Below are 22,311 nucleotides of genomic sequence, written 5' to 3' on the forward strand. Positions count from 1 at the left end.
GCTTCTGGCTTCTCGGTATTCTCGGAACTACCGTAATACCCAAGTATGTACGATTCAAGCTGCTAGCATATGTAGATGTGTGTTTATGCAAATGTACGATCTACCCGTGGCCCAGGTTTACTTCAAGATCTACTGTATACCCTAAGCCAAACCTAAAATCCCGAAGGTACTACATGTAGTGAACCCCCGGAATCTAACACCCGTAGTACCAAAGAGTCTAGAGAAGCATGATTTCAGATTATACCTGCTCGATCTGGGTAATATTCACGTGTGACCGAACGCGAAGGTTGCCCATGTGGTAGCAGGACAAGAATGTCTTAACAACGGCATGAACACGCCATGCGGTTCAAGACAAGGGGTTAGTAATTCCGTTATGGCGTTAAACCTAGTAAAGATCACGATCATTATTGCAGTTTGTTCTTGCGTCTCCAATCAAAATGGTTATAAAGTAATCATGCCTTGAAATCCTTTGTCACATTCTCTTGGGGATAGGCTCTTAGAATTCGTTGTTCTTGCCTTGGTAGCCATGAGCCCTTGGTTGTGAGGAAGAAGGGAAAAGTCCGACGAGTCCTGGTTGGCTAGCAAGTCTGCGTGTTGGTGTTGTCGAAGCAAGGAGAATAATTATACGTTACCTAAGTATGTTGCTCAAGTAGGCAATCATGCGGATGACTACCATGTGGGTACCTAATAGGTATACCAACATTAAAGCCCACCATCCTCACTATTTAACACCTATAGCAGGCCGTGTGCCCAGTAGCACCTGGGATACATCTAGGGGCCAAATACTAATGTAGTGCTGTAAATGAAAAGATATAAGGGGTATTCTAAAGTCTGTAAGTTTTCTTGTCTCATAGTAACATCCATGGATGCCTTCCATGGTTGAGAATGACTTAGATTTTCTATGAGATACAAACTTGATGGTGGACTGATCAGATCATATCTCTTCCATGTCTTCCAGGTCATCTAGCATAGGCCATTCGCCTACCTCCACCCTTTCTGGTCTGACAAAGACACCGTGTTTGAGCGCTGATTCGGTGCCCCAGTATCTAGTACTTCCAATACTACCATCATTCTTTCCCACCGGTTCGTCAAGATGTACCCCAACCCAAGCACCTATAGAGCCAGGGATCTCCTTGACTTCACCGACGTACTTGATTTCTCCCCTGCGAGCATCATTGCCACCAACCCTGCACCTTTTCCCTACCTCTATTCCCCTGCTTTTAACATCGAAATTGAAGGCATCGATCTTGGCTTTTTCCAAGCTGGGAGCATCCGGATTGAACCGGCCTAATTTTTCAGCCTTCTTCCAAGCCAAGACTGAGTCAGATTTCTTCTCGTACTCCTCTGCGGGCATGACATATTTCTCGACACCAGAGGTATCATTCAAATTCAACCTGAGGCTAGCTGGCCGAGTGTCGACGATCTTGGAAACCTGGTCAGTTACTCATCACTCACTGCGTATCGTTGTAACTCCAGGATGCATGTAGACATCTCCTGGTTATTCATGATGATGACACGTATGCACAACGAGCAATAAACCAACGGCAATGGCTTTCTAGGTATTTGGGCTGTATGATGTATGTACGAGAATCGGCGTGCTTACATGCAGCTCTGCATAGGCAGACAAGGGGAAATTTGATAGGAGTACGGTGTCTTCATCGGCAGCCTCGACAGCTATAGTCTCCTTGGTAGCGGTCTTTAAGCTGATACGCTGAGAAGACGGGGGAATGCCCGTGACGGGCTCAAGTTTTCTTCTCAGTTGGGTAATCGACCATGATGGAGTAATTCTCCTCTCCGAAACCGAATTCTCGGATATGACTTGCAATGGGATATCCGCCATTGCTCACCTGAATTTTGTGTCACTGGTCTGTGGAAAATGAGAATACCAAAAAGGCGTATTGAGGTCGGCGATCGGTAGCTTTCGATCGGACTACATACGTTCCTAAGCTGAGTACCTGTGATGAAATGTGGCGTCCTGTAGGTGTGAGGCTCTCGAACGTGTCCCACCAGAACGGCGGACTGGGACCCCTGGTAAACGAACGGGAATAGGGAAACAATACTCGGGCCGCACAATGAAGATGCCGGCTAAGCTTCCTGGTACCGGGTATGAAATGCGTTTGAGAACACGAGAATGTTGGGCAGTAGATGCATGCAATGACGATTTACAATAAAATAAAAATCTTGTTGCGTACGCGTGTTATGCGTATTGTATATGGTTGTATATGTGGAAAACGTGCAAGAGCGGAGATGTAGTTGGAGAAAGATGGCTTGAAAATAGAAGTTCCAGATCCTTGCTTTTGCAATTTACCCTAGTTAGGTACTATGTATTGTACAATACAAGTACGTTGCACTGCTAGGGTGATGTCAACTTGGGTAGCAAGGGGGTGTCCTGTATTGTACTTGTACAATACATAGCCCTGGAGTCTGGAGTACTACGGTACTACAGTAGGCATGTAGCAGGGCGCATCAGGGGAACGGCAACTAAGGTTCCGCCACAGTTTTCAATGTTCACTACCTATGCAAGCCACAGATAGGTACATACTACATACTAGGTATGAAGGTAACTACAATAAAGTTTGGTACGCGACAAAACTTGTCACCTGCATTCAAAGGTTATAAGGGATGCGCCCCAATGCAACTTCCTAACTCCCCACGAACTGAAAGTCTGCACCATTACATCTTGTAGGCAGCTACCTAGTAGGTACTGTACCTTACCTATCCTCCTACATCATATTATCCTCCAGGGCTACATCTTATCATACATAATACCGGTACTATTACATTGCATGCACATGTGTATCCTTCACACCTCACCTCACCTTACCTTACCTATATGCACTGCATCGTCTTCTTCACAATCGCGATCTCACCCGTACAACCGGCATGCACATCCACCTAATTCCTAATTCGATGAATCAACAATGAATCCAATGAAGGATAGCTCCCACCTAATGCAGTACGCCCATAGCATGGTTCGCACATATGCCATATATGAGGCTATCGTGAAATGCCAATTCATCCCCCCACGGCGGCCACTGACGTTTGTGTCCAGCTACCTAGCCCCCGAGATCCAATGATACAATAGCTTGTCACGTAGGACAACCCAGGTGTAACGATTCTAGGTTAAGGGACCAACTATTTGGAAGCACTCCGTTTGCATCATTTGTCCCTGAAGATCCAACTCATCGGGTATCACGACAGGCTTTCCGGCAGCATCGAGGCATCTGGCTCCATCGAGCATCGAGCGTCTGCAGCTGAATTGGTATTTCATCCACAGAAAAACAGCATGGATATGATACGTGATTTCATCATCATTGTCACCTTTCAGCCCCCCACGTATAATCAATTGCTTTCGACACCTCGATAATGACGGTAGTCGGCCGGCGATCCTCAAACAGATCTGACATCCTATTTAGGTCGAGATGCCCACGTTCAGCCGCTCTATGGGCTGCGGGCTGCGGGCTGCGCGGGGAAGACGGGAGCTGTGATCCAGAAACCGAGGACCGAACAAACAGAAGTATTTATGGCGTATTCGGAATCTTGGATATCACAGTTTTCGAGCTGACAGGTCATATATCGGTTTTTCCTGCGCCACCCGAGCCTAGACTGACAGCCTAACGCACTTGTATTGTCCTGCACGTCTTCTCTCTCCGCTCACATCGCAACCCTATAGTATCATATGGCCTCATTGCATCTTATACTCAGTATACAGAGACTTGTTGGGTTAAGAGTGCTGAGCGAACACATCTAGGGGTAAGATTCGTTTGATTGCGTTACCTTTACTTGCCCCCGAGGTGATATATTCAATGAACACGAGTGGCGTGGATTCATCGTGGAGGTAAATATGCGTTGTTCTTGCCGGCATCCCCCGACGTCTATGGCATTGTTCACCGCTTCCTCTCGGGCGGACAGCCTGTCGGCTGTTAGAAAAAGGACCCAACAATAAGATGCAGCTTTATGTACTCTCCTTGTTTGAATAAAGTTTAGCACACCATGGCATGTTGCTTCACATCAATTTGATGAAGCAAGAGTGCTAGCCTTCCCATCGGGACCAAGTTCATTCATCGGGCAGCACCAGGGCTTTTATCATATCCCACCACGGCAATTATGTTACGAAGATATGTTGCGCCCGAGATCTCTTGGCGTCTGTCCCAAAGCCTCTTCTACAGTAGCTGTTGTACGAAGTACACCTAATAATAGCCGAACATATGGAACGAAGTCACGGCTCAAGCTAACCATGAATTAGCCGGTGGTGTGTCCACAAGAATAAACAACAAATAATTAAAACAGGTCAGCCCGTCAATGCAAAGCCAGCACAGCTTTTAAAGGGAGTCGGGCTAAGACGAGCTTGGAGTACAAATAGGTACCAAGACCTGACTCGTGGCTGGGTACATGTATGTAGGTAAGTATGTAGCTTACTTACATGTAGGTTATCGCGAAAATTCAACATCCCAACGAGGTATAAAGATTATCAAACAATATTGGTGGTGGCTGGATTTGGTTTGGGGGCTGATGAGCCCAACTAGACGGTCCCAGGATTGACTGGCTTATCGGATTTCTGACAATCTGGTTCGATCACAATCTAGGCCAAATGAAGTAGAAGATACATACATTGGGTACATACGCCTCACTTGACTTCCAACGTTGCACGTTGGGCAGTTCATCAAAGCATCCAAACACAGCCACTTTCGTACACGCCTTGCGTCGACTTACGACTACACATGTGGTTCACGATACGAGCGAGAGTAACGAACTTCAGGGGTTTCGAGGCTCTTCAAAGACCCATCGATGTCTAGATTTCGACCTATTCGCCTCCTCGTGTCATTTGCAGGTATGTGACGGCGATACAATGGATCGTACACATACTTTTAGAAATGTACTAGGCAGCTATGTAGGTGGGAAAGACTTTGTATCCAGTCTATCATAAGCCCTAGCAGGGCTATAGCGCGCTTCTTGTTAATTGATTAACAAACAGAGAGCAGAAAAAGAAAGAGAAAAATGGAATTGCTCCGCACGTTCGGGCAGCAACAGTCAAACGAGCCGGTAGGCGATCGATTTCTCCTCATCCACACCTCATCCCCCCACGCATTCAGTGTTTCCACCTGTATGGTGATGGTGTGAATATGTACAAGTGCAACTACATCAGCCATAATGACAGCAAGAATACAAATGCTATCCCCTCGAGACCCAACACCGGGCTTTTTAGCGCCCCCCACTAAAACCTCACACGGGCCAGGCTCGCTACCAGCTTTTTACCATCGACTATGTACCGGTTCAAATAATAGGCGCGTTTTTACGTGTAGCAGCAACGCGTGGTACTTAATTTTTTGGTCTCGTTTGTACTCATCCTTCAACGCTCGAGAAACCTTATTAACGACGACACCGACGGCGATGGGTTTAATAATAACGATATGTTGCTTATTTGTTTTAATATATTTAAGATGGCGATAGGGGAGCCAGCTAAATCGAACATAAGTTGTTAATTTACTGTAAGTAGTTCTTTATGAAAGGTATGTAACTATTAATAAGAGTGGTATGCCTTATATTCAAAGAAAGACGCGTACAAGTATCAAAAGTTTAATTGATTTTTCTCTTAGAAGTAGTGTACAAAATGTTCAAAATAAGCTCAGATAAATATATGGAGAGTAGGTCCAAGCTCTTGTATTTTATTCGCCAGCGAGGCTCAAAATATGGGGGGCGCTAAAAAGCCCGGTGTTGGGTCTCGAGGGGATAAGTGACGAACTGCCATCTTTTCCGACTACACATTACAGGTCAGGTAATAGTATGTATAAGTAAGTATATTGAGCAAATAAGTAGTGTGTGCGATCCTTTTCTTTACATATGTACGTACATGTATTCGATGTTCTTCTCTTCTGTGCTACCTACCTACATGTAGGTATGTATGTACGTACAAAGTAGTAGGCAAGGTAATTGCAACAGCTTGCAGCAATCAGATGCCGCTAGTTACGCTACCCACAACACTCGCATATGTACATGTATTATGTAGGCGTGTGTAGGCATGTAGGCATGCTGGTGTATGCAGTTGAGGAGTGCGGTATAATGCCATTATCTTCTTTTTTCTCCTTGGTTCTTCTCTACTACCACCCCCCCTCTAGTTAATTAGGTACCTAGCTGATATCACCTCTCTAGAGTCTAGATAGACCCTGAACTGTTTTAAGTGCCCAGGTGTTGTGCACGCGATCTGTCATCACCCTCTCAAAACCCAAGCTTACCCTCCCGTCCTATTTTCCCCCTTCTTTTTTTTCCAAGAAAGGAACTAACAGGGGTCATAATCCTATCAGGTCGCTGGATACCGGTAGGGCAAACAAACAAAACAACGCACTTGATGTGGCGTAAAACCTTGACAAGCATAAGCATCATGTACGAAGATGGGCCCAAACCAACTTTTCCTAATTATTGTGATGCAACGCAAGTAAAGTCGATCATGGTTCATGGCTTTCTTCTTTTTCTTTCCTTCCTTCCTACTATGCATGCTATTAAAAACAGACACTAAAAGCTGAAGTTCGGTACCGCCTTACGTACATATCTGTATTGTACTTGCGGACTGACGTGTTGTGCGTGGACGAAAGGAATAAGTAAAGGAAAATAAAAATATGGGAAACAAGGGAAATAAAAGGAAGAGCGACATACTTACTCACATGACTACATACATACATATGTCCTGCCAACCTCTATATGTGGTACATAGTAGATATATCTACCAGACCTGCCTACATATAGTATGTACTTTACCTAGCATCTAGGCTGGGGTATATACCTACACCTACACCTACACTTACATTATACACACATACCTACATATGTATGGCGGACAGATAAATAGGTATGTATTTGTTTAGCTCCCTACCAGGTACTCCTGTCGCACGTCGTCATCTTCCTAAGTAGGACATCTAGAATGGATGCTCGAATAAGTAATATAGGTAGGTCCTGTAGCTACCAAACCTGTTACGCATGCCTGCTGACCGCCAGTTCATCGGCCCCAGCTGGGGTTGTTCCCGGAGCCCCAGATGCATTCGTTCGTGACCTACTGACTGATTGATTAAAAGTTGGGTTATGACTATGACGACCTGAGATGTACCTACACTTATATTAGCACTCACACTTTGAAGATGCCGTTAATGAGAACCAGACGAACCAGGAAACATAAAACACTATTCCTTATTACAGGCCGATGTATGATCTACCACGATCAATGATCATATGAGACGAACCAGAGCCGATGGTAATATGCTCATCAAAGCGTGAATAGCGCACAGACGTTAGGCTTTATCTGCAACGTGCGTTGAAGAGAGCCCCATTTCCCGTGTCCGAGGGACAAGGGGATTTTTTTATAAAAAAAAAGTGGACATTTGTCTTTCTTTTTTTCCTTTTCCTTTTTCTTTTTCTCTCTTCAATGTTCAAGGTTCTTTTTTCTTTTGTTCTTTTTTGTTAGCGCAGTTCCTGTACTTACTTAGGGTACATTTAAATAATAGTATTGATGGCAAGTGCCAGGTGTAGTAGTAGACAAGGAATTGTATTGCATTGTATCTTATTGTATTGTACATCCATACATTGTACTGGGTAGCTACAGTACCTAGTACTGCTGGGCTGCTGGGTAATGTTAGTCACTGCCAGGTGGTATTAGGGTTTGGTCACTGGTTTTTGGTATTTAATGTACTTTGTACAATACAATACAACACCGAACCTCTTCAATGTTCCGACAACCTTCGAACATACTACACACCACAACTTCACACATACAACACACACCATACCTTAATAGTTCCCTTCGCTTCTGCGGTTAGCACGCTCCGATCTAAACAAGGCAACACCACCCCCCAGGCATAACCAGATTGATATCCTTGTCCGTCATATTTGCAGAGAACTACAACTACATACCTGACTACACATATAGGTACCTCGCAGGTCTATATGTATGCAATAGCAGCAATACATACAATACATACTTCGTACGAGGCAATATACCATAACTACTATACTATGTAAGGTATGTAGGTACGTATTACGTATCCATCCCATGTTATACATCATCATGTGTATGTTATACACATAAGTACCAGCATCCATATGGATCAATATCAGCACTGGTACTATGTAGCTACTACACTAGCCATACAATGGCATACATACCTACATATTGATGTATGTACATATAGTACTTTGCTCTTTTGAGCGAAGGCCTACATGTGTACATGTATGTATCCTACCATGCTTCCTCCTGCTTTCGCCTAGCCGGTATTAGTTCTAGTGCTTCTGGAAAAGGCCTTCGTCGTCAACAACTAGTAGTGGCAGCAGGCTCCAAGGATGTATCCGCACATGCACATCAACAGTAGCTACATACATGCCCGAACTGCCATAAGGTACTAAGGTAGTAGTGACATAAACAGGCATAGACAGGGCCTGACAGGCAGGTATGGCAGTCGGTTTCATGATCCCCACTTAACTATGCAGTTTCATGGGCAACCTGGGCCATACCTGGGCCATTATGTACCTGGGCATACATGGCCGCCACCGCCACCCGATCTGTTCACTGCCTAGGTTAGTACCTAATACTAGGTAGGGCTTCTGGAATTCGGACTCTTGGTAGTATCGCTCGCCAGGGACGGGTACTTTCTCCGAATCGATCTCATCCAAGCCTTGCAAGCTGCCCTGTAACGGATCGTCAAGGGGTCTTCAGGTCCATAAGCCTCGGAACGGCACTGGTACGGCAACTGGACGGCACTGGACAGGTGCTTGTTACGCTCTGGCACACGCGCAAAGGCTCAAAGCGCATGTTGCAATCCGTTCTGGCCAACCCATCTCATCCTGCTCGAGCTCCAAGGCTACAAACCCCTAAGGTTCTTACCGACAATGCTCTCTTCTAGAGGGGGGTGTGATTACTCCAATCCTAAACGTCCCGGCTACCTCTCGAACTCCTTGCTCGTTTGTGTGCTTGTTCAGTTCGTCGCGCTTCCATTTGCGTCATTAATCCGCCGATTTACTAGCGTGCTAACCGAAAATACATGGATGGGAATGGTGAATTGTTCTCTGCGTGCTCTCATGCAAGGTTTCGTGGCAACATTGAATGTCATCAGCCCCCGGTCAATAGCTCGCATGGTCCATGGTCGCCAACAACTCGTTTGTTCGACTTACAATGCTAAAGCCTCTTTAGGGACGGATAGATGAATATCCACAAACTCTGCGGTCTGCGTCTCCAGGAGTATTCTCCGATTTTGAGGGCGTACGGCTCAAGAACATGCCACTTACTAGCTATACTCCTCCCCTCCTTTTCGGAGCCATTAAGGGAGGGGAGGGGGGGCGGCGATGGCAGATGTATTCTGCGCTGGCATAGTCGGTGAAGTGTTACCCAACTCTACTACGAACTACTGGCCTCTATTATACCTAGCACGACCTACTTATTACCTATAACTACGTAGAAACCTGGTGTCCCATCGTCTCCACACTCGTCTATTTCGACACACCATACCCTCTTCACACCCCACACCCTGGTTATCCATTTGAGCTTGGGCTCATACTTTGTTACCTAGACCCTAGCTGCTATCTCCATCAACCCTGAAGCCTTCAGCCCACAAGCTCCTGTAGACATATCCTTTTTAGTATTTCTTTTCTGGCCCTATTTCTCTTTCTATGATACCAATCTGCAATGCGCATTTCCGATGTAGAGCTATGGTGCCTCCCCATAAAATCTAAAACGACACCCCATAGTGGTTATGAATATCGAGAGAAAGGTACATTGAACTGGCGAAATCATTGACCTCTACTTAGCTTGACTGGTATACTGTACTTACCCGCCCAACGTCGCCTCGTCGTTCGAAGCTTTTCAACTTGTCACTTCCTTTATTGGCTAGCAACAGAGCTGGGACACCCAATCATGTGTGACAACTCATAAAAACACAATATCACGCTTAAACTGACCTAGGCTTTCGGATTTCTTGGATGTTCTTTTCCATTTGCTTCTCAAGTGTACTTCAAGACCCCCTTTTCCTCCATCATTCTCCATATCTTACCACGAGCTCAGTGATCACGTCCATTCAGCCTTAAGGCCTTGCTAGCGAGCTATTGTAAATTCCTAGTCATCCTAACATAACCACCTGGACAAGTTAGTCGTCGTTGCTGCTACTTTCCCTAAACAGACCAAACAAAGACGAAACGCTTTGAGACGATTTCAGCGTGTCATAGGGCACCGCTGAACCAGAAAACAGGACTGTCACCGCCTCTTTCACATCCACGAGGCCCTCCAAAGCGCTATCTAGCGCTTCCATGAGAATCAGCCTGTTCACGGCTCTTTAGGCCCCCTACCGTCATCGTGGATATCGCCTCACTCCTTAAAGCTCCCGACTCAAATGAGTCACCCGTGTCTTCTCGGCATACTCGATCCGCATCAGTGCCCTTATCTACGGCTGCGGCGTCTATAGCAGCGGCATCTACTGGTGGGCCGCCATCGTACGCCGCTTCACGCCCAAGAGGATTAGTATCGTCCGTGACGGGTGTAGTACCTGGAAAGCGCAGTATGCCGCCTCACTCTTCAGAATCGCCTGCCAAGAAACAAACAAAATGGAGCTCGGATGAAGATAGACTGATCATCGAACTTCGGCAAAGTGGCATGAAGTGGGAGGATATTTCGAAGAAATTACCGGGAAGAAGTGCTATCAGTTGTCGATTACATTATCAAAACTACCTTGAGAAAAGGTGCGAGTGGGATGAAGAGAAGAAAAATAAGCTGGCAAGACTGTACGAAAGGTAAGTGAGATGCCTCGCGGGTGATTCTTGAAGTGAAATAAGAAATTCGTAGGGGGCAAGCGTCTCCAACCCCCTGGCCAACCGTCTTAGAGGGTCGGCGTAGCTAACAAGGGAAGAAACAGGTTCAAATCCGAGATGTGGGCCGGGGTTGCGGGAGAGATGGGGATGCCATGGCGGGCGGTAGAGGCGATGCATTGGCACCTCGGAGATCAGGAGATGACACGTCGGGCTGGAACGACGCCGTTCCAACTCGCGGCATCGGCATCGGAGGGTGGATCTAGATCGTCTTCGCGGCATACGCATTCGCATTCACAAGGAAACATTTCTCGCGACTCGGGAACTGGAAAAGGCTACTCTCGTGGAAATACAGTGCCATCAAGCAGGCCCCTAGCATCGCGAAGGGAAAGCGTACCTCCGCACCTTTCCATCTATGCCGAACGCTCTCCTGAATCCTATGGATATCCCCAACCGCTCGCCCCCATCAAGACAAGAGATCGCCAACCACCGTCAGGGGTACTCCCCGGTATCGCGGAGCTTACGACAGGCGTTGCCCCCTACAGCACACCGGCGTATTCCCTTCCTGTACCAAGTGCTAGTCCTGTCCTCAGCGCCACCGCGAGTCCAGGTCCATATATGAGCCCGATTGGGTACCCATCTATGGAGCCAACAGGCTCTAAGCGGCGTAGGAGTCCGGATACCCACCTTATGTCTCCCGATATGAACAGACGAAGACACCTCGATCTACGAGCCGAGTACTACGAAAAGGCGAGTCCCACAAAGTACGAGCATGGCCGCTAAGCGAAGACAAAAGAGCAGTCTTAGGAGATTACTTAGATGAGATCTAGGCTTTTCGTTTTTTGTTTCTTCGATGGGATCTGGACCTTGAATTAGTAGCCTTGTTGATGTGCTTTTTTTTATCCTCGGGATGAGAACGTACGACAGCACACGTAACGTACGCTTTTCTACATTTTGGCAGCGTTGCATCGGGACCGGAGCGGATATTTTCAGAATCGGACATACCGACGGGAATCATGGATTGACGACACGAACAGAAAAGGGGAAATATAAAATCAAACAACATATGGGCAGGTTGGCATTTTGGGAAAGTAGGGAAGAGAGCGTGAGAGAGCATGGTAGGTAGGTGAGGCATGGGGGAGTGAAGTTGGCTTCCTATTCTCTCTGTCTATTTTCACATCTCTTGTTCAGGGTTTCCTTGATGGATTTCAGTCCTTCTATCCTACCTACCTACCTACCTACCTCCCTATTCACCCCTTCCCGAAATCACGCGGTGGCGCAAGGGGGAAGAACAGAAAAGTGCTTTTTTTTTTCATATCATGTTTTTCTTTTCTCCCATCTTCTTATTCCCCCCTCCTACATAATTCTCTTCGCCTGTACATTGTTCCCGCCCTATTTTTATCCTCTTCTTCTTCTCTTTAAAGCCCCTCAATTTTTTTTCTTTTCTCTGTACTCTTTTGAAAACTTCTCCGTTGAAGACTTATCATGGTCCCTTCTTGCGAAAAGCGAGCAAGGAAATGGATGGAAGGCTGAGAGCTACAGCTAAGGAAATTAATAAAAAAAGGGGGGGGGGAAGGAAAGGGAAGAGTAGATTCTTTTTTTTTCTTTAACTTTTTTGTGGAAAGAAAACTGTTCGGGCTGTAGGGGGCTTACATGTATGTATGTATGGACTTTTTTGGGCATATTTACACATACAAGCAGCAATGCTATCTATGTGATGATGTGGTACAACTTGAAGTATGGTGTTGTGTGAGAGGGAGTTCTCTTTTTTTTTTTTTTTTTTTTTTCTGGTTTAAACTTAATGTACGGCATCGATCATGGGGAGTTGGCTTTTTTACTCCATCCCTCTCATCCCCCCCCCCCCCCCCCCCCCCCCCCCTTTTTTTTTTTAAGAAAGGGGGGAGATTTTTGCTTTGTCTTGGGCAATGGGATGTGGAATATGCTTGCTAGTGTTGACCAGGAGGGAAAGGAGATTGGATGGATGGGGCCAGTTTTTTTTTTTAGTTTTTTTTTCATCTCAGCCTCGAGCTTTGAGAAAAGAAAAAAGGGGCCGATCAGTCATCCGCATGTCATGATGATTCAATAGATGATACCTACTGGGGATTGGGGGGTTGGGGTTGGTTGGCTGGCTGGTTGGTTGGTTAGACGACGATGGTTGGTGTCTGACGGACGGAAGGGGAGGGGTGGTTATTTCTTTCTTTTTACTTTTTTTTTCTTGGGATTTTTGCTGGATACTAAGTACCCTAGGTAGTGGTGAGTTTTGTTGGTAGCTTTTGAGAAATTTAATGTACAGAATTCTTCTTTTATATGGATATATTTTTCTCTGTTTCTTGGTAAATACCTCTAGGGTTTGGCTGTTCATTGTATCCTTGGGTATAGGGGGTTAGGAGGTTATGTTGATGTTCCCTAGGTGATGGCGATGTTTTTATTACCTTATGTAACCTAAAATTTATGAGGTAGATGGTAGATAGACAGATATGTACTATAGAAACAAGCCTCGGCTTTCTTATTCTTCAAGCTTCTTCTCGCGGGCTCGCTATAACCCACCAGTTATCCCTATCGTAGCCACTATCCAAGACCTCGCCTCCCGCCGTCCTGGCGTCTTCTTCTAGTTCTCCCTTGCGGTACAAGTGGTAGTACCGCTGATATGTGGTATCACCGCCACTTACCCCTTTTTGAACTTCTAGTATTTCTTTTTCTTTTTCTGCATCTACTACTACTGCGACTTCTGCTTCTTCTCCCCCCTGAACCCCCGTCTCCTCTCCCTTTTCTTTTTTCTTGGGTGCTTTTTTATTACTAGTCTTTTTGCTCTTTTGCTGTTGCTGTTGCTGCTTCATGACCCACGGCACCAACTGATCCTGGTCAGCGGTCCCCTCGTCCCAGCCGCGACGACTGCTCCCCTGCTCCAGCGCCCAGACGTAAACGAGCACTTTACCCGCGCGGGGGTGCACGCAGTCGAGGAGAGCGCGGAGGCCGTCGACGCGGCGTTCGCGGGTGGAGAGGTGGTGAAGGACGGCAATGCAGATGGCGAAGTCAACGCGTCGATGTGCGGCGCCGAAGGGTAGAGAGAGGCCGTCGGCGACGCCTACAACGTCTGCGCCAGCGCCAGCGCCAGCATTACGCACCTTGAGGTCCCGCGCTAGTTGTGCGAGGTTCGCGCTGCGGTCTGAGCCGAGAAGATAGACGTCAGGGTTCACGTTGAGGTACTTGCCGTTACCGCAGCCGACATCGAGGCCAACGGAGCCCGGGGATAGGGCGGTGAGGAAGGAGGCTACATTGGGCCAGGGCTTGTACCGCGTCGAGGAGAAGTGCGAGGCGATCGACTCGTACACGCTGTGCACGTGCTCCTGCTCATAGGATTCTGCCGAGTTTGCAGCTGCAGTGGCTGCAGTGGTGGCTGCGGTAGCCGTTGAACCATCGTCCATGGTTATGTTTTCTACAGCTGTTTCAGCAGTTGCAGTTGCAGTTGCAGTTGCAGCTCCCGCCGGTGTAGGAGGAGGAGCGCTGGGGACTAGAGCTAGTCCTAGCACTAGTGGAATTAGCTGCAGCTCCAGCTCCAGTATAAGCCAAAGAAAGAAAGAAGGAGAAGAGGAAGGAGAAGAAGAAGAAAGTGGGAGCAGCAAGAGCGGGAGCAGGAGCAGCAGCAGGAGCAGGAGGAGAAAGGTGTTCGTGACTTTGTCCTGCGTCTCCTATAGGCGGACGACATGAACGGGTGGAGGTGTTTGGTCCGGCACGGTCATCATAAATCATGCAGTGCCCGGTGTTGGGCATGAACGTGGAGGAGAGTAGTATGCTGGATGGTGGGCCGTTTCGACATCTTCACCTCCACCTCCACCTCCTTTTCCTTCTCCTGTCAGCGTCGTCACCGCCTCTCGTACACTGCTGGTAGTGTTGCTGTTGTGGTCTAGCCGGATGCTCCATCGCACCTCAGTCTGCGCCGCCGCCAGGATCTGGCTTCTGCGCCTACCACTGGTGCTGCGGGATGGAGGCGCGAAGGCGGGTAGCTGGTTGGTGGGTAGGCAGGGGGCACGCCTGGATCTGGGCAAAGAGCCGGGGGGTTGAAGGGGGGGTAGGGGGGGTAAGGGGGTGTGGAAATAGGGATTATACTCTCTTTATCCAATGTAAAAGAAAATACAGTACCTACATAAATGACTCCAACTATCGACCTAACTCTATACCCTATATAACAAGGACAACAAGGACAACAAGGACAAGTAACCACGCACACACAACGTAATGCAGCGGGTTTCGATAGTGCAGATACGCGCAAGATGCAGTCTAGGGATAGATAGCTAGGTAGGTTATGCAAAGGATCAAGATGTTGATGAAAATGGTGGTGATGGGGGATAGTATGTAGTGATGGTAATGGTAATAGTTGGATAAGAACAGTTCACAACTTCACATCCCAACCTACATGCAGTTAGAAAGATATGTATATGTGCGTATAGACAAGGGCAACTTGCGCGTGTATGTACTATGTAGCATGTACGACTGTACTATGTACGACTCTGGAATAAGTTGAAGTTTGGAAGTAGGTAAGTGGGGACCTGAAAAGAAGCCAAGTATGTAAGTTGATAGGTGAAAGTTATCAATACCTGCCTAACGTATCCATTGATTTTCACCTTCTTTTTTTTTCTTATATTAAACCTAGCAGGCCCCAGTAGCCCCCCAGTAACTAGTAGCCCTAATAGCCCTAGTAGCCCTGGCAGTGACGGGTGGTTATGCGAACGTCGTACAACAGCAGCAAGGGCCCCGCAGTCGTTGGGATAAGGTAAAGTTTGGTTTAGGTAAAGATTGATGGTTCCAGTAACCCGGTACAGTACCTAGTAGCTCGGGGAAGAACAAAGTGGGGGTTCAATCATTTCTCTTCTTTTTTGCTTTTTTATCGTTTTCGGGTCAAATTGTTTAATGTATGTATGTAGGGCTCATGTACACAAGGTACTGTACTTTGCAAGGTTCAAGGTTAGTTTTTGCTTATTGTGCGACTATGTATGTATATTGAGTAACCATAACCAGTACATAGGTAGCACACACCTACAGGCTACTAGGTACAATCCATGTACTACATAATAGCCCTGTAAGTACATACATACATAGTATGACCGGGGGGTATAGCATTGAAGTTAGTGTCTGTCTATATACACACCTTCGAAGCTGCACTCACAAAAAGTAACCTGGAAGTAATTCAATTGGTTTAAACAGGGATCATAGTAGGTACATAGGCTAAAATGAAGAAAAAAGGAAAAAAGCAAGAAGACGGTCAAGTGTACATGTCGGTGGAATCATTCAACCTCTGGGCAGTAATATGTTGCGGTACTAACTACATAGTACATACATAGGCTGATAATGCCACTGGTGACTGGTGACTGCATACATATATACTTTGTACATGTACACTATGTAGTAAGTGCAACATGTGGCTTTTTTTTTCACGAACGAATGCCCCCAAGAGAAAGTGGGGAACCTACATTATCATACTAATAAAAAGTACAAGTTCAATGTTGTATTATGATGTGAGGTAAGATGTACATATGTACATCTTCTCCCCTCCCATCCATCAATCCATGATCCATGGAAAACCGGTACATGGAACAGTTCCTCGCCATGTTCGTCGTGTCAAGCGGGGCCCACCCGAGGGGCCGGCTCGAACCGGTTTGGTTCCCTTCTCTCTAATGGCTGCAGGTCTTAGATCTTGCAGCTCAGCTTCTGTCTCTCTTATTACATGCCTAGTACCTATCTAGGTAGGTAGCCTGGCAGCCATGTATGTATGTATTTATAAATCTCCCCCCAGATCCTAGCACCATGACGGCCCGGCCACACAAGGCACAAGCCTTGAGAGATACGACACGGCAAGGCCATGCATGCCATGTGCTGCTGTTCAAAAACTTGCGAGCTCCCGAGACATGCAGAACAACTCGGGTTCAATCCATTCAGACATCTCTTATCAATCAGGTAGGTTACCTATAATAGTTGGTGCTAGTCATGAATCCATACACATTGACTGGTCTTGAATACTGCAGGTAGTGGTACCTGTAGAGCTACCTACATGTATGTATGTACAAGTATGTACAATACATACACATACGTATGTGCGTGAAAGCAATCTTCATTGGTCCACGATGGTTCCTGTCGGTACCGAGAAGGTAACTATCCCGTGGGCAAGGCGTAGCATCGCATGTTTCGTATTCCCGTGATAACTAAAGGTGTTTACTCCAGTTCATCTCATTCGGTGATAGATTATGCTATTCCTCTCCCCTACGTCGCCAGATTTCATACATCGTGAGAGGCTAGTCTTTAGCAAATGCGGTTAAGACAACGAAGCAGCCACAGCCGGGTCTCTTCCAAGACATCGAGGACAACATCATGCCACTTATCGCACGGGCGAGTACTTACTATCGTCTCCTACATACATATGTACTGTACATGTCGTACTATGTAGTATGCCAACTCAGCTAGTGGCCAATCAAATTTCAACTTTACCCCCCCTACATTCTTGAAATTCTTATTGGTGGTTGTCATGTTCAAGTGAATCACTTATGACATGATATGATACTTAAAAGTCTCCATCTCACGAGATCAATTAATGTGTGCCGATAGATACATGTACATGAAAGGAAATTTGCGGGTCCAGTTCCCAGAGACAGACTTTGATTCCATTCATTGAACGACCTACATTGTAGATATCCATGGATGCAGTCTTAATGGGACCACGGTTATGCAATCGACCTTGCGTGATTTAGATCTCGATCTCTCGATGGGGGACATCTTGAATATCCCCCCGATCTTCATTCCGCTATCCTTGTTGATATACAGTGATGCAATGCCCATCTACGCCTTTTCTCCAATAAGCTTCTTGAATTGTCCCAAAAGTTCCGACCAGACAGGTCGGCCTTCCTCGCTCCGTGCGAAATCATTCACAACCTCAATACCTTGGAGGTCATCCTTCATGTGCGTCTCATTGGTAGTTCCATCTAGAACTGTTGTACCTTCAAGGCCCAGCACAAGCGCATACAACGCGACGGGCGGTTCGACATTCGTACTAGTGGCCAGCTTTTGCACTGGCGCACTCTTCAGTAGATGGGGGTTCCCGGAAAGCGTCCAAAAAGTTTGGAACACAATGCCTCTCTCCCGGCAGAATGCCCGCAGGTCCCTTTCCCAGCGCGTTGCTGGGTAGAAGCGATTCTGTACGTAAGCTGGACGAACTGTGATATCAGAACTGTTACATAGATAGTCAACGATCTGTATAGGCGTGTTGGAAATCCCCAATTGTCTGATTTGGTGGGGCACGTATGTCTCGAACGTTTTCCAGACCGTGATAGTATCTTCCAAGGTGCGAAGTGGTGAGTGGAGGACTAAGCTGTCAATGTAGGATGGGTCTGAATCTGAATAGGCAAAATTTCGAAGTGACGAAGCCACTGAGGCGTGTACTTGCTTCTCAAGTGGCTCATCAAGATCATAGGGCAAATTATCTGGGTCTTGGCCATCTATTGAAGTGAATTTGGTTTGGATCTAAAGATAAGTAATTAATAGGAACTCTTCTTTGCTTTATTATATTCCGTTCGCGAATAGGGTGTGGCATACAAACAGATCACTCCTCTTTACAATTCCTGATGATATTGCTGACTTTACAGCCGCGCCAACCAGCGGCTCCTTATAATGACGTGGCTGAGCTGCAGTATCGATGCCTCGGAAGCCAGCCTTCAAGGCTAGGAGTACCAAGTCAGCGGTAGCATCCTTTTTCCAAGCTGTGCCATATAACAGCTTTGGTATTGTTACCGGCTTTGTATCCATAGTCAGAGACCTAGACCTAGGTGTGGGGGAATTGCTTCGCTTTATGTAAAACATATTGAAAGGTGAGCGAAGGGGTGTGGCTAAGCCAAATAGTCGGCAACTTGATTTGTATGTTGTCGTGCACATACTTTCCCCACCTATTACCTGTTACAGTTTACCGTCCACTATTATATTCGGAACTTTCTCGTCGTTTCAAAAAGGAGTTTGCCTGAGTTTGCCTTCTTCCTTTGTTTTCTTCTCTACTACTAGTATATGTAGTAATAAAACTCAAAACATCCTACATATGTACCTAGGTTAGGTAACTATTCATCTTAAAATAAGGTTTATAAAATAAGGTTTATTAGGCACTTTAATCATCCAGATGTCGATGACGTCTGGTTTCACCAACGGTCCATGACCCACTTAACCATTTTCCAACGGAGAGTCTTGCGCCGAAGGATTAAACATCCAATGCCGATACTTTACCGAAAACCACGGTATATACTACCTAGTATGTACTACCTAATCTACATAGATTAGGTTATCGAGCGGGCGGGACGGTATCGCAAGAATGGGCTACACAGTCACCTACCCCACCTTTGACTTTAACCTCCTATACAGTCTCCTATACAATATCCTATACAATCTACAGTTGGATGGATATATAGATGTTTATATCTATTCAACGTACTACGCAGTAGGTAGGTTGTTGACACTACGAGGCATCCCAAGAATTTCACAAATAAACGAAGGCGGACCTGTATACCATTCGTTATGGCTTCTCAACCCTTTACCCTCAAATGGGGTATCATGGCCACTGGTGGCATCGCCCAAAGTAAGTCATACATCTAGCCCAGCTGAAATCGATTAGGTCTTTGCATATTTAATAATTAATCTATATAATTAGCTTTCACCAAGGATCTCCTCACAAACCCTGCAACTCGTGGTGTCAGTGATGTCGCTCACAAGTTGATCGCTGTCGCCTCCTCCTCCTCCAAAGAGAGCGCCACATCGTTCTTGGAGAAGGTCAACGCCCCAGATGGCGTGAAAGCGTATGGTAGTTATACCGAGCTAGTAAACAACCCAGACATCGATATTGTCTATGTTGCAACGCCTCATAGTCACCATTTTCAGAACACAATGCTAGCATTGGAAGCTGGCAAGAACGTTCTATGTGAGAAAGCCTTCACTGTGACTGCTGCCCAGGCCCGGAAACTCGTTGACACGGCTCGTGCCAAGAACTTGTTCCTAATGGAAGCCGTCTGGACGCGATACTTCCCTCTCAGCATTAAGGTTCGCGAGCTGGTGCAATCTGGAATCATTGGCCCCGTATATCGAGTGATTGGTAAGTTCATGTGGCTTTCGTCTAATAGTGCCTTCAAGTTAGTAGTCGATCGAATCGAAGCACAGACTAACCAAGTCGGCTACAGCCGATAATTCCTTTGGAAATGATGGCCCGAACGGCACTTTGACCTTTCCCAACGAGGACCGGATGGTGAATCCGGACTTGGCAGGCGGTGCATTGCTGGACTTGGGCATCTATTCCCTAACCTGGCTCTTCCAGATCCTCTATCACCTTCAACCCGAAGCAGAAAAAGAGAAGCCGCGAACGGTAGCTGCTATAAACAAATATTCAACGGGGGCCGATGAGATGACCAACATTATTCTTCAGTTCCCGAAGCACAAGTCCATGGGAATTGCTATGACCTGCTTGCGAATCCCCACCAACACTGATGGCCAGAACAGCGGTGGACCCGCTATTAAGATTCAAGGACCCCTGGGCGAAATTCAAGTAATGGGTCCCGCTTTCAAGCCTCTGCAGTACAGAGTCGTCAAGAAAGACGGAGGAGGGAAAGTTGAGGTCGTGGACTGCCCTATGCCAATAGACCCAGAACGAAATTGGGGTCACGGCATGTTCTGGGAGGCGGACGAATGCGCTAGGTGTATTCGGGACGGCAAGATAGAGAGCGCCACCCTACCCTTGTCCGAGAGCATCGTCATAATGGAAGTTATGGAGGAAGCTCTTAAGCAGGGAGATGTCAAGTACCCGGATCTTATCACTACCAATGTGTATGACCCGAGCAGCCCACTCAACACCGGAGGCAACCGGTAGTTTACCCAAGAATACACCCATGAACATTCCTAGACATCCCCTAACCAAACCGGAGCAGCTCAGAGAAAATTAATATTACAATACCATCATTTAACTCTACTATTAGCTCATCTGTTTGAATTGTTGGGAGGGTTGTCGTAGGAGGTCCGTCAAAGAAACAGATCAAAAAAGAAAAAGCAAACTTTAGAAGCACGACCCCAACAAGGCAACCCCAGATGGTTGGATGCCATCCAGAAATAGATTTGCTTGACCTTACGTAGATGCTTGCCTTCATTCCTCCTCGGCTGTGATTAGCCGGACTTAAGCAGTGCCACATGCATTGTAATGCATTGTAAAATTTTCAAAACATGGATATAACCATCACAGCTTTAACACAAGGATAAGGCAAGCCCCCTATTTCGTGATGATACGTCAACAGGATTGTAAAGGACACTTATTCTTCTGATACTTTGTTAGGTATCATTTATATTGATTTCAAAGCATGAGATCATGCAACAGTCTCAGGTTATCAAGTTTCTCGAGAATAGTTACAATCTACCTACCTACCTACCCACCCAGCTTCCTAGCATGTTGAGAGTCTCGACTCCGAAGCGCTGACCTTTTCATGAACAAAGCTTGCTCTCCCTACCATGGATCCTAATTGCCTAGGCATGCATACAATCACAAGCCTGGCCAAGGGATCTTGAAACTTGAAACACCCCTTCAAGATTAAACATTTGGTCCATCTTCGACATATTATTTGTTGTTTTCTTCGTTTTGTTTTGGTGGTGAAATTTCCTTGATTGTGCAAAGGGGTCGGGGGAAAATGACTGCCACCCACTGATTGCCAGCTGAAACCACTTTAACTAGCCAAAAGACCCTTCCGGACATATTATGTTCACTCCTCCACAAGACTTTCGGGAACTAGTGTAGACATGACAAGTTGCTGTGGGATGTACCTGGGTACTTGAGCACTATGAGATCACCTCTTTCATTCTTCAGACGTACCCATAACTATGTCCTTACATAGGTCCTTACATATGTATCTAACGGATCTCACATCTCTCTCTCTCTGCCCCTGTGGCTACGTATCTACATAGCATCCTACCTACCTAGCTGCCTAGGTAGGCAGGTACTTAGATAAGCCCAGTGGTCGTCGTGTGTTTGTATGTATTGTACATACCCCATACCGAAATACATGTACCATAGCGTATGATGCCCTGGGATACACCCCTGCCGTCCAGCTTAGGCCAACAATGTGGTGACCTGAAGGGCATCGTTGCTATTCCTTTTTAGGGTTATCCTGTAGGATAATGGAGCAAGTAGGACATTTGTGGTCTCTACCATAGTAGAGCCATATCTGTTCTACTCCAAGTGATACTCATAGGCTCGTTGTTTGCAAGTAGGTCACGATAGTAGGCCGCCCAAAGTTATAGAATTATTGTTACGAGCCATGCTTCTACATATGTCAGGCAAGTAGTTACCGTTCAGGTAGCCAGAGCCCCCTTTCCAGGAAGCGTTTAGCACGGCCACTCCGAGCCTATCGCAGAAGCTGCGAGGTCTTCGTAGTGTTAGGAAAGCCACAGCAAATACCCCAATTATCATCTTCTATCTAACTGGATTGATATATTTTCGGAAGCTCCCCATATAAGTGTATTTCTTCATAGAACGGA

At 46.4% G+C, this 22,311-nt stretch overlaps 5 protein-coding genes across 5 annotated transcripts; 2 read left to right on the top strand and 3 right to left on the bottom strand.

The window, feature by feature from the left end:
- Window positions 1–737: 737 nt before the first annotated feature.
- On the bottom strand, window positions 738–2,473 carry GGS25DRAFT_480829 (CAP Gly-rich domain-containing protein). Its single transcript, XM_049260117.1, has 3 exons — window positions 1,939–2,473; window positions 1,604–1,847; window positions 738–1,423 (listed from the first exon to the last, which is right to left on the bottom strand). The coding sequence occupies exons 2-3, from the start codon at window positions 1,838–1,840 to the stop codon at window positions 935–937; spliced, it is 726 nt and encodes a 241-aa protein (XP_049118740.1). The 5' UTR covers window positions 1,841–1,847; window positions 1,939–2,473; the 3' UTR covers window positions 738–934.
- A 7,934-nt stretch (window positions 2,474–10,407) lies between these two features.
- GGS25DRAFT_175809 (uncharacterized protein) lies at window positions 10,408–11,768 on the top strand. The gene is made up of 2 exons (XM_049256594.1): window positions 10,408–10,761; window positions 10,878–11,768. Exons 1-2 carry the CDS (start codon window positions 10,532–10,534, stop codon window positions 11,557–11,559), a joined length of 912 nt encoding a protein of 303 aa, XP_049118741.1. The 5' UTR covers window positions 10,408–10,531; the 3' UTR covers window positions 11,560–11,768.
- Window positions 11,769–13,179: 1,411 nt separating this feature from the next.
- GGS25DRAFT_480851 (S-adenosyl-L-methionine-dependent methyltransferase) lies at window positions 13,180–14,844 on the bottom strand. Its single transcript, XM_049260118.1, has one exon. The coding sequence runs from the start codon at window positions 14,199–14,201 to the stop codon at window positions 13,290–13,292; it is 912 nt and encodes a 303-aa protein (XP_049118742.1). The 5' UTR covers window positions 14,202–14,844; the 3' UTR covers window positions 13,180–13,289.
- A 2,760-nt stretch (window positions 14,845–17,604) lies between these two features.
- Window positions 17,605–18,567, bottom strand: GGS25DRAFT_519275 (Aldo/keto reductase; the record flags this gene model as incomplete). Its single annotated transcript, XM_049263673.1, has 2 exons — window positions 17,605–18,285; window positions 18,358–18,567. 2 exons carry the CDS (start codon window positions 18,565–18,567, stop codon window positions 17,605–17,607), a joined length of 891 nt encoding a protein of 296 aa, XP_049118743.1.
- A 753-nt stretch (window positions 18,568–19,320) lies between these two features.
- Window positions 19,321–20,659, top strand: GGS25DRAFT_519276 (NAD(P)-binding protein; the record flags this gene model as incomplete). The annotated part of the gene is made up of 3 exons (XM_049263674.1): window positions 19,321–19,381; window positions 19,454–19,891; window positions 19,977–20,659. The coding sequence occupies 3 exons, from the start codon at window positions 19,321–19,323 to the stop codon at window positions 20,657–20,659; spliced, it is 1,182 nt and encodes a 393-aa protein (XP_049118744.1).
- Window positions 20,660–22,311: the final 1,652 nt, after the last annotated feature.

The sequence above is a fragment of the Hypoxylon fragiforme genome (assembly GCF_022984875.1).
Source record: "Hypoxylon fragiforme strain CBS 206.31 chromosome Unknown GGS25scaffold_3, whole genome shotgun sequence".
Classification (NCBI taxonomy): domain Eukaryota; kingdom Fungi; phylum Ascomycota; class Sordariomycetes; order Xylariales; family Hypoxylaceae; genus Hypoxylon; species Hypoxylon fragiforme.